The sequence below is a fragment of the Moschus berezovskii genome, chromosome 6 (genome assembly GCF_049115385.1).
Source record: "Moschus berezovskii isolate FMDL1 chromosome 6, NW_MosBer_1.0, whole genome shotgun sequence".
NCBI classification, from domain to species: domain Eukaryota; kingdom Metazoa; phylum Chordata; class Mammalia; order Artiodactyla; family Moschidae; genus Moschus; species Moschus berezovskii.
In genome coordinates, this window is record NC_142465.1 from 41,425,381 (window position 1) to 41,445,982 (window position 20,602).

A 20,602-nucleotide genomic window follows, 5' to 3' on the forward strand; every position below is an offset into this window, starting at 1 on the left:
AAATCTCTGAACAGGAACTCTTTAGATGAGTTCCACTTGCTAAGCAGATTTTATGGAGGAGTCTGGAAATGTGCATTACTCCTTTGTAATACACACAAACCATACTATTGGACAGAAAGTTAAAACAATAAACTATAAGTTTTAAATTAATAGCAGTTTTTCTTGACAATTTTTTGCTACAAATAGTGCTTATGTTTTGAATTAGAATTACATTTACTGTTGCTTCTAGCACAATAAACCTGAGTTCAGTAATTTAAGTTTCTGGGTTTCTAATGATTGTTTGTCAAGTCTTATTGTTGAAGAAAATGAATCCAGTTATTGAATATTTTAGTTATCATTTACTGGGATGATTTTTCATTCTGATTTTCTAATATTTGTGTGTGGAAAATAATGTATGATAAGTGAAAATTTCTGTATAAAGTACTTTCTTGAGTTAATGCACTTTTGCTTTGGGTTTTATATTTTAAAAAAATCACAAAACTTTTCCATATTGTAGTAAATTATCTTTAAACATTACTTACAATTGAATTAACCAAATGAATTATGCATGAGATAATCATGTTGTATTGATTAGCTTTGAACTGTAAATGTATTTTGTGTGTGTACATAAATATATACATATATACTCAAAAATAAAATTTTAGAACATGAAATAGAAATTAAAATGTTATAATTTTATGATGATATAAATGTAGTGAAAATTTATTGGATATGTTTGTTATTAAGCATATGTTTCTTTGTCCTTTAAGTTGAAACTCAAACATCTTTGCAAATAAACCTGACTTGAAATATTTTAGATGTCTGAATTTGCAAATTTTAAATATAATCAGATGCAGTACAACTGAATGAAATATTTCAGTAGTACATGTTTTAGAAACCAAATGCTGTCTTGGGTTGTTAAAGCTACATAGTCAAAGGGTGTCTGTAACAGGTTAAAAAGGAAATTTTCAGACTCCATTAAACTTTAAAACTCTAAGTATAATCTTTCAGGAAATACTGTAAATGGGGTCCCTGTTGATAGATTTAGTATTTTACTCCTTACTGCACATATGCATTGAATTAAAGGAACAGTAGCAGTACTATTTTATAGAGTTGACACTACATTTAATATGCATATTTTGACTTGTTTGTGTGTGTGCTTCTGTTTAAACACAGAGATACTCTACTATACTTTGGCTGTTTCTTGCTATATTAATGTTTTACTTCTCTAATAATTTAGGAGCTCTATTTTAAATAGTGTAGGGAATGCTCTTAATTAAAAAGTAGTTGTGCACAATTCATATCTAACATTTTTCTGTGCATGCGTTAGTGCTAAGTTACTTCAGTTGTGTCCCTCTCTGTGTGACACTATGGACTCTAGCCCCTTAGGCTCCTCTGTCCACGGGATTCTCCAGGCAAGAATGGTGGCGTGCATTGCCATGCCCTCCTCCAGAGGATCTTCCTGCCACCACAAGGATCAAATCCATATCTCTTGTCTCCTGCATTGGCAGCAGGGTTTTTTTTGTTTTTTTGTTTTTTTTTTACTAGTGCCACCTGGGAAACCCACAATTTTTCTGTAGCGGGGCTTTTCTCTTAGGTAGTTATCATTGGCTTCCTGAAATTTCAAAAACCATGCTGCTTCTGGGTTTAGGTTTGTCCTGTTTTTGTTGTTGTTGTTTGTTTAGTTTCTTTATTCTTAAAATCAGAAAGAATAAATGAAACATATATAGTGTTTTATTCAACAGGATATCTAATTTCTGGTCTGTTTGACCTGAAGCTCTATTATTTCCCTTTGTAATATGTCATTTCATAGACAAATCTTTTGTTTCATAAGTGTTACAGAGACATCTAACATGATCACCAAAATGTCATTCTAAAAAATTCTCTAGAAAAATAATGACTAAAAATGTACCATGAAAAAATTTTAAATTTAGCTTTGCTACAGAAGTATATGATAGTTTAGTTTTGAAAAGTATAAAACAAAGATAGTACATATTCCTACAGTGAGAAATCCATTGATGCTTTTGGAGTTGCCACAAGGACTGAGAAAAACACAACTAATCCTCTCAAATTGTTCCAAGAAAGACACTTCACATGCCTGATTATATTTCAGCTACTATGATATGTCTGTGTTTAAATCTACATCACTCCATTTATTCCTTGTAAATTGGTGCTTCTCATTCAGTTGCACTTGTCTTGATGGAAAGGATTTTGGGTTTGTAGGAAGAAGGTGTGTTGAATGATTGGATTTCTGTGAGTTTAGCTCTCCTAAAACAGACTCTGTGTGAACCCCTTTGTCGCTTGGCAGCAGATTTTTCTCGGTTGTCTGAAGAAATTAGCTAATACCTGCCATACCATAAGCAATCAGGTAGACATCACATCCAGTCATCTCGTTGTGAGCTTTTACTTTTTCAGCTACTGACTGTGAACCTTGCTGTATATGAAACAAAGAGATGATGGAATATCTAGAAATAAAGTAAAAAATTGTTTCTTCATCAGATTGCCTAATGACAAGAATTAGTTTCGAAAAACAATCAGAAAAGTCCAAAAATTTTGAAAAGCAAAGATAAATTGATTAATAGGGCTTCCTTTGTGACTCAGATGGTAAAGAATCTGCCTGCAATGTGGGAGACCTGGGTTCAATTCCTGGATCGGGGAGATTCCTCCAGAGAAGGGAAAGGCTATCTACTCCAGTATTCTTGCCTGGAGAATACCATAGAAGAGCCTGGTGAGCTACAGTCCATGTGGTCGCAAAGAGTCAGACATGACTAAGTGACTAACACGTTCACTTTCAATTTATTTATATTCAGTTTTATATTTTCTTGTTAATCATTTTTTGTATAACATCATTACAAAACTAAAGTCAAGATATTCTGATAGCTGAAAAACCAAATGTCATAACTTGAATCATCCTTGAAATGGTTTGTGAAAAATTGTAATATTGAATAAAATGTTTACAATAGTACCGTCAAATTTTGATAATAGTTTAATATTTTCCTTGTCAGCAATTAAAGAAAAGTGTTAAGGAAGCTGTACTTTTATTGTTACAAGATACTTCTAGTTATGATGAATTGACCATGAATGACTAACTCTGCTCACTTTAAAAATGGGGTCATCACCAAATTTACTGACTGAAGTCCATTTAGAAAACTGGAAATTATTTAGGCTATATATCAAATTAATTTAGAAATTTCAAATTGAAACCCAAGAATCTATATGAATGGCTGAGTTTTTCTTTAAAATCTGTACTTTCACTGATTTGTTGCTTATCTTGATAGTCATTAAAAATATTTAATGTAGAACTTGCAGTTGATGTTAGAGCTCTTTTCTAATATTAGGTATTTATAATAATAATTTTCTAATACAAAGAAACAAATGTTAGTTTTAATAATTATCCTTAGAGTTATTTAGCTAAATTTTATATAAGGAACATAGAAACAAAAATATATTCCTTCATTCATAGAGAACACTATGCAGGAGCATTGAAATAAACATTTCTAGTCAAATTTCTAGCCTAGATACTTTTCTAAATGTACTTATAAATTGTATGTTCATCACTCCATCTTGTCCGACTCTTTGCAACCCCATGGCCTGTACTCCACCAGGCTCCTTATAGTCAAACTTAATTTAAAAAATTAATAATTAATTCTTACACTTAACTTTGCCTTCACTTGATATTAAGTAGGCCAAACTTTACGTTCTTTTTTTTTTTATCTACTTCTTAACTAAAATTGAGGGTGACCATTGCTATGTAAAATAAGCATTAAATTTAAAACATATCATCTAAATCAGCTCAGGTACCACCAATGAAATTGCTAGTATTTTAAAAGACCAGTGGTTCATGGTACACAGTAATTACTTCTTCCTTTGAGAAGAAGAATAGTTCATAACACATTTAATTAGAAACAAGTGATTCTGGGTTTTTTTTTATTTTTCATGATTTCCTATGGTGGGTCTGTTCCCAGGAGAATTTATAGTCTAGCAGGTAAGTGAGACATGGAACAGGTAACTGAGTATTGAGGTATAAAATCTGTGTAAGAGCCACACCTAATTTAGTCTGGGCTCTGTTATCAGGAAAGGAGGGAGGGAATGTGATTTAAAATTTACCATTGAAAAATTTGTAGGGATGCAGTGGAAGAAAGGTGTTAGGATTGGAGGAAATGACATGTACAAAGGTCCTGATCTGGGGATGAACAAAGCATTTTCCAGAAAACAATATTCTTTATGTCACCTTCCCATTCTCTTTTACATTATGAGAAACATTTTCAAGGTCATCCTTCATGTAACCAACATTATATTTTGCAGGATTCTTTATTAATTTAAATTTATTTTTACATTTTGCTATAGCTTCATAAATTCTTTAGAGTTTTCTGAGTTTGGTCATTTCTCTTGTTTAAAAAATCCCTTTCTCCTCACCTTTGTGTCATGTCATGACATGTGCTCAGTTGCGTTTGACTCTCTGTGACCCCATGGGCTGTATGTAGCCTGCCAGGCTCCTCTGTCTGTGGAAGTTTGCAGGCAAGAATAATGGAGTGGGTTGCCATTTCCTCCTCCATTCCTTACCTTTACCCAGACATTTATATGAAATAGTTATTCTTTACTAATATTCAGTTCAGTTGAGTTCAGTTGCTCAGTCGTGTCCGACTCTTTGCGACCCCATGAGTCACAGCACGCCAGGCCTCCCTGTCCATCACCAACTCCCGGAGTTCACTCAAACTCACGTCCATCGAGTCGGTGATGCCATCCAGCCATCTCATTCTCTGTCGTCCCCTTCTCCTCCCACCCCCAATCCTTCCCAGCATCAGAGTCTTTTCCAGTGAGTCAACTCGTCGCATGAGGTGGCCAAAGTATTGCAGTTTCAGCTTTAGCAGCATCAGTCCTCCCAATGAACACCCAGGATTGATCTCCTTTAGAATGGACTGGTTGGATCTCCTTGCAGTACAAGGGACTCTCAAGAGTCTTCTCCAGCACCACAGTTCAAAAGCATCAATTCTTCGGTGATCAGCTTTCTTCACAGTCCAACTCTCACATCCATCCATGACCACTGGAAAAACCATAGCTTTGACTAGACGGACCTTTGTTGGCAAAGTAATATTACATATGAAAAATAGAGGTTGAACGAGATTTAAAAAATTACCTAAAGTCACCCAGTTTGCTGTCAATAAAAGGCAGTTTACACATGGCTAATGTACAGTGTGATAGTTACTTTTCAGGGCTCTTTTTTTTCTAATTATTACACAAACTAATTAACCCAGTATCAGTATGTTTCCCACTACTTTCAGAGATGATAGAGACCTAGATCACCAATATTATTGCCTGGAAAATTCCGTGGACAGAGGAGCCTTGTAGGCTACAGTCCATGGGGTCGCAAAGAGTTGGATATGACTGAGCGACTTCACTCACTCACTCACTCACTTAGATCACCATTAAAATTTTACAGAAGTCTATTGTGCACATAGACACCATGGTTTACCATTTCCTAGAACTGGAGCTAGATAAACTTCCTTATTTTATTTTGTCTTGCAATTTAAGTTTGTAGAATTAATCAACAAGTTTCTCACAAATTGTCTATTTATTCATCTATAGTATCCCTATATGTAAACAAACAGAGCAATAGTCCACATTTATAATATCGGAAGGAATCTTATTCTGTAATTATATACAACTTCACTTGAAAAACTAGACTTGTTCCAAAGTTAATCATGTGAGAATGGACTCATTCATTCTAACTGTCCATCTTGGGATTGAATGTGCCATCCAGCCTGCATAATTCTGGATATTCCATTGCATTTTTAGGGCTTGCAAATTCTACATTTGTTTCAAATGCTCTGTTTTCCTTAAATAGGCACATATCTTCACCTAATTTATAAGAATAGTCAATTCAGGTTACTTGTATTTAATGTTACCACTTCCTGTAACTACTCCTCTACAGTATTTATGGAAAAATCTCAAAAGGAGATTGTCTGTCAAAGGTGTAGAGGTGATTTTTAAAGAAAAAAAATTCTGAGAAGCATGCTGGAAATGAGTTATACAGTGTTAATATAACTTCAAGGAGATAAAATTGTATCAGGGACATAAAATAGAGAAAAGAAATGAAAAGGATTACGGGGATCCCAGAGAAAAGAATGGCCATGTTGAGTCTTTGTACTGTGTAAGCTATTTTTTAGAAACTTTGCAACTCAGAATTTATAGTGGTTTGAGAGAAAGAAAGTAATATTTCACTACTTATTTACACTGTGACTGCTTCATTCCAACTAAAACATGACTCTTTGCATAACATATTCTCTTACTTAAATCTCCACATGAAATTCATCAGACATAACAAAATAATATATCTATTCCTTTTCAGATCTTGAGGAAAGAGTTCTTTAAAAGTGTTATTGAAGCATAATTTACTTAGCAATTCTTTGATTTTATATTTTTTGTCTATCTTTCCTAGAGGACCTTGAGTTTAATACCAGTGAACATATTTCATGGAAATATAAGCTGTTTTAATAAATTATTTTAGAGTTTAATAAAAACAAATTAGAACTGCTTGCACCCAGGATCAACATCAATTAATCAGCTGATATTTGTTGTACCTACCAGTTGTGGGTCACCTGGGTGATCTAAAAGGTCCTTGACCTCCAGAACTTTGGGTAGATAAAGGATGTGACAAAAATAGAAAATGATGATGTGCTAAAAGCAGAGTAAGACAGAAGAGTTCAGAGAAGTGAATGATATGTGTCCATGGAGTTGACTTTAAGCTTTAGAACACTGAAGTCAAGAAGCAGGCAGGGAAGTGCCTAAGATAAACAGCCAGGAGATGTATGTCATAAAGAAAGGTAGATCTGAAAGAGAAGATCAATAGAAAAAAGACTGAACACAATACAATTTATGAAGATACATTAGCAGTTCACACAGAATTAAGTATGTTTTAAGTCACACATAAGGGTGTATGTATTAATGCAAAGAGAACATCTCAGATATAGTAATAAGTCTTAATAATCAAGGCAACAAGTTCAATTAATTGCCTATTCAAATAGGATATAACATTGAAAATCTAATAAAGGTAAATTATCCTCAAAATATTCATTTTTTAAATTTAAAGTATTTAGGCAACTTATAGTCTATATTAGATATGCAGTCTTTGAACTCATACATAAAATGGCTTAATATATTACCTAATGTTCTCAGAGCTCAGTATATGTTTCTAAATGAAACCATATGTGACCAGCTATCCCAGAAGAATGACAGGAGTTTTCTGGATTCCATGTCTTCTTAGCTAAACTCTTCTCTGGTGCATATATCATGCTGAAAATTATCAACATCCTGAGAGTTTACGAAGGAAAATGGTAGGAGAAGCTAATATTCACTGAGGATGTACCATGTGTAACAGGACCAGACATTCCATATGCTTTATCTCATGTCAATCTTCGTAATAAACCAGTAATATTGGTGAAATTATCATCTTTATAATGAAGAAACAGAGGCTTGAACAGGGGGTGAAATATGCCTAACGTCACCCAGCTAGTAAGTGGCAGAGCTGGTATTTATTGCTAGAGCCCCAGCTCTTCTCCTCTTCACTGACTTCACTCATAAAATGGTAACTGGTTGAAAACTGAGGCCAAATTATTTTTTAACCTGTATTTTTACAGAGATTTTAGTTAATTTCCTGCTAAATATTTTGGAGGGTTTGTGTTGGAATGATACCATTGCCAGATTGATTTAAAAAAAAAAAACTCAACTGAATCATGCTTAAAAATATATATATTTGGAGGATTTCCCTGGTGGTCCAGGGGTTAAGAATCTGCCTTCCAATGCAGCAGATGCAAGTTCACTCCCTGGTAGTGGAACTAAGATCCACACACTATGAAACAACTAACCCCTCTTGCCATAACTGGAGAGTCATGTGCTGTAACTAGAGTCTGTGCACTGCATTGAAAGATCCCACATGCCACAATAGAGACCCAACACTGCCAAATAAATGTATTGAAAAAAATTTTTTCTGCTTTCTCATATTTTCCTATATTGAGAGATTTTTTTAACTTTCAAAACATAGTTTACACTGTGGCAAGACATATAGGGTTAAAAATAGAGTAGGACATGACCGTACAAAATTGAAAGCAAGATTTTTTATTAGAATATGTGTGGTAATGGTAGTTAGCCTCAGACAGTCTTTAACCTTAAAAGAGCTACAGCATTTATGTGCCAGAAGAGTGCTTGGTGTATGGTAGATAATCAATACTTTTTATAAAATAAACGGTTATCTTATGATACCAACATTGATTTATGGTTGAGGGCAGACTGGCAAATTTTAAATTCTCTCCTTAGAAATATCAAAATATAATTTGATGAAAATATCAAAGCAATGATGTTATGATTGTTTCATTTCCTGCTTCTTATAGATAAATTAGTCAAGGTAACATGAATCAAGTGCATTCATATTTATCTTCCAGTGCTCAGCTTCCTGTGGTAAAGGTTTAAAATACCGTGAGGTGCTTTGCATTGACCAATTCCACAGGAAATTAGAAGAAAAATATTGCAGTCATCTACGGAAACCTCGAATGCATAAAGCTTGTAGGTCTGTCCGATGCCCTTCATGGAAAGTCAACAGATGGAAGGAGGTATGTAAAGTGTTTTATGGTCATATATGTATTTTTGCATTTAAAAAGAAAATCTTAATTCATTCTGCATGCTTGCTTTCAACAACCTTGAAACTTTTATGCCACTAAATGTGTTTTATTCTATTACACATTTTTTTTCGCACTATGCTCTGAATTGATACTATCCAGTGTTAACATGCTTGCTAAGTTCATAGTTTAATAACAAATTAGTCTTGATTATTTTGGGGGCTATAAACTTTACAAGAAATTCTGTTACTGAATACTAGGAAGGCTACCAATGATTATAACATTATTCCAGGTGGTCTAACAGTAAAATACATATGTTGAGGTATTTAATAACTGCCTTGTTACCACACTAAAGTCTTGGATTTGAGCTGAGGTAGCAACTTGGAAAAGGGACTGGTAAATTCCCAATGGATCGTAATTAAAGATGGTTTAAGAGTTAGGGACATGACAGAACCAGGGAACCTGGCTGGTCTAAGGCCAGAGTGGACACACTTGGAAAGACTCAGAAAAAACAAAGCTTATACTGAGATGAGAGCAGGGCTAAGAATGTCAGGTTATAGAAGAAGGCTGATGGATACTTGCTTTGGCACACTCGGAGAGGTAAACTCCAAATCTAAACTTGGAAAGACATATATTTGAATGTGGTTGTTCAGCAAAGAGCAGCGTGGGTAATAGTAAAGAGGAGAAAAACATAAATGAGGCCAGAAATGTTAACCAGAATAATTTCCTGAGGCTTGATTTCAGTGGGGCTAAGCTTTCAGCAAAGCTACCTGGCTGCTTGCCGCTGTATCTCAGAGTGTGTATCCATCTCTTAAAAGAGCTAGTCCTGCCGTGGGAAAAAGAAACGCATATTCTGCTGATGCAAATTTCTTGTCTTTGTCTGATGTAGGAGCTACATTAGGAAGATTGGGGCTCAGACAGGAGCTAGCAGTGGAGTTAACCCTAAATTTTATCCTTCACTCCTTGAGATTAGGGCTTCACAGGTGGTGCTACTGGAAAAGAATCCACCTGTCAATGCAGGAGACTCAGGAGACATAGGTTCAATCCCTGAGTTGGGAAGATTGCCCTGGAGGATGGCATGGCAACTCACTCCAGTATTCTTGTCTGGAAAATCCACGGATAGTGGAGTCTGATGGGCTACAGTCCATGGGGTCGCAAAGAATCGGACATGACTGAAGTGACTCAACATGCACACACAATAAATGAAATTATTTTTCATGGTTTAGCGGAGACCATGATTTAAAAGATTTCACATTAATCTGTTCTATTTAGTGAATGCCACTACTACCCACTAAGTCGTTCAAGAAAGAAACACTGGGCCTATCCTGTTTCCCTTGACCCCACATTCCTCCCTAGCTTCTCTCAGTTCTTCCATCAGAGTCACTCTTGAGTCTCCATGGCAACCAGCCCAGTCTAGTTCATCATCATCTGTTTCCAGGTGACCTCATAACATTTATTTTTGTCATTATTTACTTACATACAGTATGAGCTCTGAAAGAAGTTTTAATTCTTCTATGGCTTAAAGTCTGTGTGAGTGTGTGCTCAATTGTGTCCAACTCTTTGCAACCCCATGGACTGTAGCCTGCCAGGTTCCTCTGTCCATGGGTGTTTTCAGGCAAAAATACTGGCCTGGGCTGCCGTTTCCTCCTCCTGGGGATCTTTACAATCGAGGGATTGAGTCTGTGTCTCCTGCATTGGCAGGCAGATTCTTTACCATTTAACTAACCATGCCTATTTCTTCAGCATTATCACAGGCCTCAAAATCTTAGATACAATGGATATCTTGTTCACTAAGTGCCCAGCTTAGTACGGAGCTACATACTTCTTACTTTGAATTCTATAATTCAGTTACAAAAAAAAAAAAAACCTACCATCTCTTAATTTATACATTTGTCATGTTGTGGTTTTGCTTAAAGTAGGGGTAGGCTTTATTTTATCTGGACCAAGATGTGGCAGGGTAACGACAAAGCAGCTTTCCACTGGAGAGGTAAACATTCCAAAGGCACTGCACCCAGCACGTGGCAGAAACCTTTCAATTCTGATGTCAGGTGGGAGATGATGGGGGATGGGAGTGGGAGAGACTCCCCTTTTGGCCACCAGTGTCCCTGGTGATCCCAAGGACTCTTTGGCTGCCTTGCAGCTGCTGTGGTTGCTATTCATGAGGGACTCTTCCTGACCCTTGGCCTCCAGTCGCACAATATCAAATCAATCACTCGTGCTAACGACTCAGCCTTGGCTTGCCACCAAGTCTGACATTATATAAGATTCACTAAAGGAACATATTCCAGGGGTTTGTAAGATACAGATATGAATATGTAAAGACTGTAAAAAAAACACAGATGCTTTTGTACAGAGTCGACCTTCTTCTCTTTGAATTGGTTTTCCTTGTCATAGAAATTAGTTTCATACACCCACACAGAAGCCAAAACTCTGCCAGAAACAAATGACCACTTGTGAAGTCGTTGGTTTTTGATTTATTCTATAAAAAGTACCCACGTGGAATTAACGATCGCAGGCTGTCGCTGCGCTACATATAATAATATATTTAACAGAAGTTTAATTTCAGAGGTAGTTAAGAGATAATTACTGGTTGCTACTTTGTTCTGACTGCATAAATTGTAACATTGCTTTAATAGCACTCACTAGAAAATAATTTCATTTTATTACTATTTTACATTATACCTCTTATGGAAAGATTTGTTTGGCAAATTGTGACCACAGAGGTGCTCAATAAGTTTTGAAGTTAACACTTCTGATTTGGTATTTGATATCACTTTTTAAATGAAAGGATTTAGTAATGCATTTTAATGACTGCAACCAAACAGGAACAAACATTACTGCATAGAGTTCTTTGTCTCCTGGGTCCAGATGTATGCCATTAGATGCAACAGAAATACTAGAATCATTTTAAAATTAAAAAAAAAAGGCTCATCCTCTTCTTTCTGGAATCAGACATTTTTTATTTATGTTTTCACCTAATTTTACCCATTTGAGAGTACCAGCTTTACTTATAAATTCAAGTTTTTAAGGCTAGGCTGGTGTTAGATTCCTCATGTCTCTTGCTTAGTTCAGTGCCATCCAAATGTAGTTTACATGCTCAGAAAAAAGTTGTTCAGAATTCTCCCCTCCCCTTGATCAAGGGAAACCTGCTGGACAGCTTAGAAAGGACCTAATCTCAGGTCTTGCTATTGAATCAAAAGCCTTGCGACTACAGTCACTTACTTGGTTCCCCTTCTTAGGGACCCATCATTTTCTTTCTAGTATTTTAAGATCAGAGCTGGAACCAAAGGTGATATGAGTTCCAAAAATCTCACAGATCTATTGGTTAGTGCCCCCTTTCCCAAACCCCCTGATCTTGAAAAAACTTTTTTGGAAACTATCTGCTAAATGCTGGCATGTTTAAGTGATTTGGTATTTCTGTAATTCCATATTTTCTATATTTCCAAAATGCACACACACACGCACATATGTATATAGTCATACTTGAAAAAGTTCCACTGTATACATATATATCTTTTATCATCTAAAAAGATAGTAAACCTTAAGCTCCCACGGGCCCCTCATCTTTATACCCAGGTAGAGTGTGGAAGACAGCCTGGAGCCCAGGGTGAAGGAGAATGTCTTTTTGCTCTGGGAATGAGTGACTATGCTTCTTAATCTTTTCTAGCTAGTGCCAGCAATTCTTCTGTTTTTGCATTTGTCTGCTGCCTGTGAAATCTCTTCCTTTATCATCTTTCTTGATACTTAAGGCAGTCTGTCTTTGAGTGGGCTGAGAAGACTAATACTCTGGTTTGAGGCATGTGTTGAGAAACTTTTCAAGGCATGGATAATTGTATCTCTGTAAGTGAAAAAATGGGAATAGGAAGGAAGCAGCAAGGGTCAGTGACCTCCTAACACTGTGTGAGAGACTTCTGTATTCCTCACAATTGTAGGTATTATTCATCATGTATATGAGGAAACAAGGCTTAAATGATTTAAGTAGCTTGTGCATGTCACTGGCAGGAAATGATGGGGATGAGGAAATGAATACTGGTCTGAGTTTTCCCTAATGTAATTGCTGCCATACTTATTTTATTTTTTATCATTTTACATTAGCTTGTCTTTATATTTTCTTAGCAACATCTTTTACTTCCTTAGCAACCTATTGCTCCTGTTACAAAGCACCTAAAGTCTCCAATTGCAGAATGTCACTGGGCTACACATAATAATGCTTTCAAGATAAATGTAATTTCTATGTTGTGTTGAGTTCATTACAGGCTTACTTATATATAAAATGTCTGTTGCATCAATTTAAGGTATACATGGATGTCACACATCACAGGTAAATAACTGAAGGTTTTATTGATCATGTATTAAATCACTAGCAACATATTAGATTACATTAATAGATGAAGTGTTCATATCTTTGCACTAATAAATTCTGCTCAGATTTTTGGAGTAGTACCTATTCTGAGACCTGCACTAAAAGAAAAGTTTTGGCAAATTACCAAATCCCCGGAGAAGCACAATTGAATTGTAACTATTCTGTATAAGTTCCATTGTACTTTGTTGCAAGCCCTGATTATTAGTGGCTTGAACTCAAAGACATTTATTCTTTACAAAATAAAATCAGAAAATCACTAGATTTAAGTTAGATTTAAGAGTTCTACAATGGCAAGAGTTCTGGACTGGCATTTCTGTAGTTCTGTTGATCAACTGCTAACGGTCGTAAAATAGCTGCCACAGTTCCAGGCCTCACATCTTTATGCTTTCTCACATGGAAGTCAGTATGTATTTGTTCTATGTTGGTAGGGAGGACAGATTCTACACAGTGGGTAAAAGTTTAAGAAAGAATATTTCAGCTCAATATAGGAGAGAATTTATTAACTTCAGAGTCAGCCAAACCAAAACCAGAATTCTTTCCGGATATAGTGAATGTACCCATATTGAAGCTATGGAAGTCTGGATGGATTTGATATTCATTCATTCATCACTGCTGTTAAATAGATTTCAGTATTGAAGAGAAATTGGAATTAGATATTTTAGAGTCTTTTTTAACTCAAAATCCTCTACTACTGCTCCAATACTGATTCACTTGAAATAAAATATAGTTACAAATAACTGACTATAATAAAATCAAAATCTTATTCCATTAACAAGAAATTATAAATAATGCATCAAGGAAGGAGTTTACTATTACATTTTAAATGATTGCTTATTAAATGACAGAGTGAATTAGCATTAATGAACCCATTTTTGCAAAGCATGTTCTAACATTTCTTCATTTCTGTTCTGTAGTAGCTAATGTGGCTATTGTACCCGTGGATTGGCTAAAATTTATCTTCTACACTTGCACTGTCCAGGCTTGTGTTGGACAGTTGTAGTGTTGTAGTGCATTTATGCATAGGTAGGAAATTTGGCAGACTTTTCCTATCTAAATTAAATTATACAGTGGTGGTGAGTTAGTGCCTTAAATCAATTATTTGTGTCATGCTTGTAATAATAGCCTCAAATTGCCTTCATATGAGCTACTTGGATTTTTAAAGAAAGACAAAATTTAACATGCTTATAAATACGTGGCTCTATAAAGTTGTTGAATAAGGGTTCCCATTTTGGAGTTAGGGGTATACCTTGGGAGGTCATCCTAATAGTAATACATTGCTGGGCTTAAGAGTGAGTTAGCGTATCTTTACAGCGTTTACAACTGGAAGAGGAACTGATGGGCAAAGGCCCTAAGTTCTATGGAAATGCTGGATTTGAGGTGCCTTTGACAAATCTATGTAGAAAATGCATGAAAATCTTGTCAATACATAAAAAAGTATAAAAAATAGTGTTAGTTGTTCAGTTGTGTCCAACTCTTTGCATTCCCATGGACTGTAGCCCTCCAGGCTCCTCTGTCAATTGAATTCTCCAGGCAAGAATTATGGAGTGGATTGCCATTCCAGCTGGAGAGAACAGATTTAGAAATTATTGGTATATAGAAGAAATTAATCAGAGAGACCTCAGAAAGTATAAAGAGAAGCAAGTTATAAACTCTGGGAAACACTAACATTTAAAGGCTAAACAAAGAAAATAGAGTCAATTAAGGGCTCCAAGAGGAGAGTACCTGGAACCATAGAGGACTGAAGCCAGAATGGCTCAACAGAACATGGTTAGTGGTGCTGAATGTGTCAGTGAGATTAACTAAGAAAAGACATGAAAAGTTTTTGTTGGACTTGGCAGTTAGGGTTGTTGATGACACTAAGCTAAGAACTATTTCATTTAAGCAATGGATTCTCTTCTCTGTTCAAATCTGAAACACATCAGTTTACTCTTTTATGACTTCTCTCTTAAAAAAAAAAAAAAAAGCAAGCAGTAGTCCAGTAGTCCAGTTTTTTCCTTTTTTTGTTTGTTGGTTTGTTTGTTTCTTTTGAGCATGAGCTCCACAATAGTAGTTACTCATGGCCTCAGTGGAGTCTTCTAAACCTGTGCTATGGTCAGTCAGGATTAATCAGCAGCTTGGATTACTGAATAACAGAATATTATATTTGTCTGACAAAACATTTTACTCAGCTGTCTTTTGTGAATTTCTTCTTCAGAAATTCTTTTTTTCAGGTTTAGAGGAAGAAAGTTTTCTAAATATAGTTTATATTTCTGTAATTATTGCTGGAAAATTTGCAGGAGTCTTATTTTATAGGTTAAACATTTTCACTAGAGGTTCAAATAAGCAAAACCACATCCCAACATCTTCACCTGCTTAATATTGTGCCCTGGAAAAAATACACAAAATAATATGTGATTATTATCTGCATACAAAGGAACCATGTCTTTTTTTTTTTTAAAGCATTCAATAAGTTGTCAAAATTCAACTGCAAAAGCATTAACTGAGGGCTAGTATAAGTAACCTATGGTGCTAGTGGTAAAGAACCAGCCTGCCAATGCAGGAGACATAAGAAACACGAGTTTGATCTCTAGGTTGGGAAGATCCCCTGGAGGAGGGCCTGGAGAACCCCACGGACAGATGAGTCTGGTGGGCTATTGTCCATGGGATCATGAAGGCTCAGACACAACTAAAGCAACTTAGCATGCACGTGTAAGATATGCAGAATATTCTTCATAAGTTAAAAAATAATATAAAAATTATCTTTTGAGTCAATGATTGCTATCTACAGACACAACACAAAAAACTAAATTTAAAGAGGCCTCTAGAGTAAAAGAGGAGAGTGAAAAGATTTGCTTGAAGCTCAACATTCAGAAAACGAAGATCATGGCATCTGGTCCCATCACTTCATGGCAAATAGATGGAGAAACAGTGGAAACAGTGTCAGACTTTATTTTTTTGGGCTCCAAAATCACTGCGGATGCTGATTGCAGCCATGACTCTTTGTGACCCCACGGACTGCAGCATGCCAGGTCTCCCTGTCCCTCACCATCTCCTGGAGTTTGCCTGAGTTCAGGTCCATTGAATCAGTGATGCTATCTACCCATCTTATCCTCTGTGCTCCCCTTTTCCTTCTGCCTTCAATCTTTCCCAGCATCAGGGTCTTTTCCAATGAGTCGGCTCTTCGCATCCGGTGGCCAAAGTATTGGAGCTTCAGCATCAGTCCTCCCAATGCTTTTGAACTGTGGTGCTGGAGAAGACTCTTGAGAGTCCCTTGGACTGCAAGGAGATCCAACCAGTCCATTCTAAAGATCAGTCCTGGGTGTTCATTGGAAGGACTGCTGCTAAAGCTGAAACTCCAATACTTTGGCCACCTGATGCGAAGAGTTGATTCACTGGAAAAGACTCTGATGCTGGGAAGGATTGGGGGCGGGAGGAGAAGGGGAAGACAGAGAATGAGATGGCTGGATGGCATCACCAACTCGATGGACATGAGTTTGAGTGAACTCCGGGAGTTGGTGATAGACAGGGAGGCTTGGCGTGCTGTGATTCATGGAGTAGCAAAGAGTCGGTCACGACTGACCGACTGAACTGAACTGGAGTAAAACTGCCAAGAGTCTAAAAGAGAAATTTGAATCTACCAAGTGAACTAAGTTTTTTAGCATTTCGGGCTTTAAATGGTTTTTTTAAATTCATTATGAAACCATATTCTGCAGATAACTATTTACTGTTAGGAAAGAGAGATCAATGACTCTGGGAATTTTGTAGAAATAAAGACGTTAATGAAAAACCTGAATTTTTACCCTTATACTATCACAGTTGGGAACAATGATAAGGCCCCACATAACACTTGATATGAATTCCAATCCCTTCTGGAATAACAAACAGTATAAAAACCAAGCTCACAAATTAAATAAATACGGTTAGACATTGTCCATACTTTATTACTGTTGGCATCACAGTTCTTGGTTGTGGTCAAGCTCTGTTGTTTTATGGCTTGGCCTTGTGGAGCTGAAAAAGCCCTGAGAGGCTGCCAAGTCCTTCTCCGTTCCCTGGAGGCAGCACAAGGAGAGCTCAAAGTCTGTAGTTTGGAAAGAAGTGAGCTTAAATCTGCTTCACCAGTGACTCCAGGCAACAGCTCAGGCAAATGACTTAACATCTCTGAGTCTCAGGACCTCAGTCTTGGTACTTTTTAGGAGATCTACTGTCAGGAATAAATGGGTGGGATGAGTTCTATGAAATTTTACAAACAATGCAAAATCTTCTTTGTGCAGATAAGGCAAAATGAGACCTGGAGAGGTTAAGGCAAAGGTTGCGTAGGTAAACTGTATGTTGACTCAGCTTCCTCAAACACGTCTCTATGGAAATATAATCATGAGTCAATAAACCAGCAAATATTTGGACTCCCAAGCTATAGTACCTATTGTAGGAATAAAGATGAATAGAACCCAAACTTGGAAATTATTGTTGCTTTGGGGGAAATTATGCATACAGTGTAAGGATTTAAATAATTTTCAAAAGCAATGTAATAGTAGCATAGTTTGAATGTTGTGGCAAATTTTGTAGACATTAAGCATGTTTAAGTCAGAAGAGAATTAACAATTCGGATGGAGTATCTGGTCAAAGTTTCCATACGACTTGAATAAATATTGCAAAATAAAGAACATCTATTTGTGTATCGGAATAGCTGCTCCAGACCAGACAATGTTAAAAATACTTCCTGCATGTATTTTCTTATTCGTGATATAATATCAGGCTATGTTAAAAGAAACAAGAAAATAGGTCATGACTCTATTTTGTGATTTTTACATAATTTGATATTTGTTAGTTGATTATTCAAATCGTTTGGGTTTCTTCACAGTGCTCTGTGACCTGCGGCTCTGGAGTTCAGCAGAGGGATGTGTACTGCAGGCTGAGAGGAGTTGGTCGGGTGGCGGAAGAAAAGTGTGATCCATCCACGCGGCCTTATTTTCAGAGAGAGTGTTGGCATCGGGACTGCAAACAGTACCACTGGGTGGCAGGCGAGTGGTTGGATGTGAGTATTGTCAAGTAAACTTTCACACAGCCGTTCAGTGAGAGAGTGTTCTTCATTTCATCATTGTATTTTTAGTGCTCAATGTCGTGTAAGAAAAGAGAGACATATCGGCAAGTGAAGTGCATGGATGCACAAAACATTCAAGTGAGTGAGAGTTTCTGTGATCTCGCAACCAGACCACTCGCGATGAAAAAGTGTAGAAACTCTCCCTGCAAGTATATCGTGGTAACAGGAGACTCATCCCAGGTAAGGCAAAGAAAAGAAGTTGAGGATTTTCACTCTTAGAAAGTAAAATTGAGTCTCAAATTTGATACAGTTGAAACTGGGTCTGAATTTGAACATGGGAGCGGGTAATAGTGTGTATATTAACCTAAGGAAGAAAAGCGCTGGGAGAATAGATGGTGCAAATACAGAAACAGTGACATGCATGTTAAATTCGGGTGCATTTCTGAAGTGTCAAGCGGTGATAACTGTGAAACCAACTACCAGGAACAGTTTGGCATCTGGCCCTACATAGTTGGCTGCTTTAAAAATGTTTTTTCTTCCAGTTTTATTTAGGTATATTTGACCCACAGCACTGTACAAGTTTAAGGTGTATATATAAAGTATATCCTTTATTTATTTATGGAAACTTAGGTTGCTGTCATATCTTGGATGTTGTAATTAATGGTGCTATGAATATTGGGGTGCATATATCTTTTTTAATTAGTGTTTTCATTTTCTTCAGAAAAATATCCAGCAATGAAATTGCTGGATCATATGGTTATTCTACTTACAATTTTTTGAGGAAACTATAATATTTTCCACAGTGACTGTACCAATTTATATCTCTACCAGAAGTACATGGGGGTTATCTTTTTTCCACATCCTTGCCAACACTTGTTTTTTTAAAATCTTTTTGATTATAGCTATTTTAACAAGTATGAGGTGATATCATGGTTTTGATTTGAATTTCCTTGATGATTAATAATGCTGAACATTTTTTCATGTGTCTGTTGGCCATCTGTATGTCTTCCTTGGAAAAGTATCTATTCAGAGTCTCTGCCTATGTTTTAGCTGGATTGTTTGCTTTTTTTTTTTTTGATACTGAGTTGTGTAAGTTTATTTATTTTAGGTATTTTCTTATCAGATGCATTATTTGCAAATATATTGTCCCATTCAGTAGGCTGTCTTTTCATTTTGTTGATATGTAAAAGATGTAGCTATGTAAAAGATTTTTAATGTGCTGATGACCCATTTGTTTGCTTTTGCTTTTGTTCTCCTTGCCTCAGGAGATGAATACAAAAAAAAAAAAGAAAAAACACTGCCAAGCCTGGTGTGAAAGAATATATTACCTATGTTTTCTTCTGGGAGTTTTATGGTTTCAGGCACTATATTTAAATCTCTAATCATTTTAAGTTTATTTTTGTATAAGTTGTAAGAAAGTTGTCCAGTTTCATTCTTTTGCATGTAGCTGTACAATTTCCCCAATGCCATTTATTGATAAGACTGTCTCTTCTCTGTTGTATATTCTTAGTTTTTTTTGTTGTTTGATTGATCACTTAAGCATAAATTTATCTGGGGGCTTTCTGTTCTGTACCATTCATGTATGTGTCTGTTTTTGTGCCAGTATCATAGAGTTTTGATTACTATAGCTTTATAGTATAGTTTGAAAGCAGTTTGGTACCTCCAACTTTTTTTTTCCTCAAGATTGCTATGGCTATTCCAGTCATTTAAAGATTCAATTCAAATTTTAGGATTCTTTGTTCTACTTCTGTGAAAAATTCCACTGATATTTTGATAGGGATTGCATTACATCTGTAGATGGCTTTGTGTATTATGGATACTTTAACATATTAGTTCTTCCAGTCCAAATGCACATGCTATATCTTTCTGTTTATATATGTCTTATTCTGCTTATTTCACCAATGTCTTTTAGTTTGCAAAGTACAGGTCTTTCACTTTACTGGTTAAATGTAGTTCTAGATATTTTATTCTTTTAAAGGAGGCTATAAATGGAATTAAAACATTTTTTCTCTTTATGACAGTTCATTATTAATGTATAGAAATACAATAGATTTCTGTACATTTATTTTGTATTCCACAATTTTACTGAATTCATGTATCAGTTCTAATAGTTTTTTGGTGAAGTCTTTAGAGTTTTCTATATATAATATCTTGTCCTCTGCAAATGGTGAAAATTTTGCTTCTTCCTTTCCAATTTGAATGCCTTTTGTCTCTTTTTTTATCTGACCACTATGGTTATAAGTTCTAAAACTATGTTGAATAAAAGTGATGAGTGGGGATTCTTTACTTGTTCCTGTTCTTAGAGGAAAAGTTTTCAACTTTTCATCCCTAAGTGTGATGTTATTTATGAGTTTATTATATATAATTTTTCTTAATTAATATATTTAGGTATGTTGCCTGTACTATTAACATAATCATATGATTTTTATCCTTCATTTTCTTAATGTGGTGTATCATGCATATTGACTAGTGAACATTGAAACAGTCTTGCATCCTTGGACTAAACTCCACTTGAATTTGGTTTGCTAATATTTTGTTGAGGATTTTTGCATTTACGTTCCTCAGTGATATTGACCTGTATTTGTGTGCATGTATGTGTGTGTGTGTGTGTGAGATATTTGTCTAGTTTTT

General features: G+C 35.8%; 1 protein-coding gene across 1 annotated transcript in view; it reads left to right on the top strand.

The window, feature by feature from the left end:
• ADAMTS20 (ADAM metallopeptidase with thrombospondin type 1 motif 20) overlaps positions 1 to 20,602 on the top strand; it is a 210,082-nt gene that overhangs the window by 150,525 nt on the left and 38,955 nt on the right. Inside the window, exons 29-31 of the mRNA XM_055395361.2 lie at positions 8,418 to 8,585; positions 17,792 to 17,965; positions 18,041 to 18,211. Coding sequence (XP_055251336.2) covers positions 8,418 to 8,585; positions 17,792 to 17,965; positions 18,041 to 18,211 — 513 coding nt within the window. The remainder of the gene's footprint in view (positions 1 to 8,417; positions 8,586 to 17,791; positions 17,966 to 18,040; positions 18,212 to 20,602) is intronic.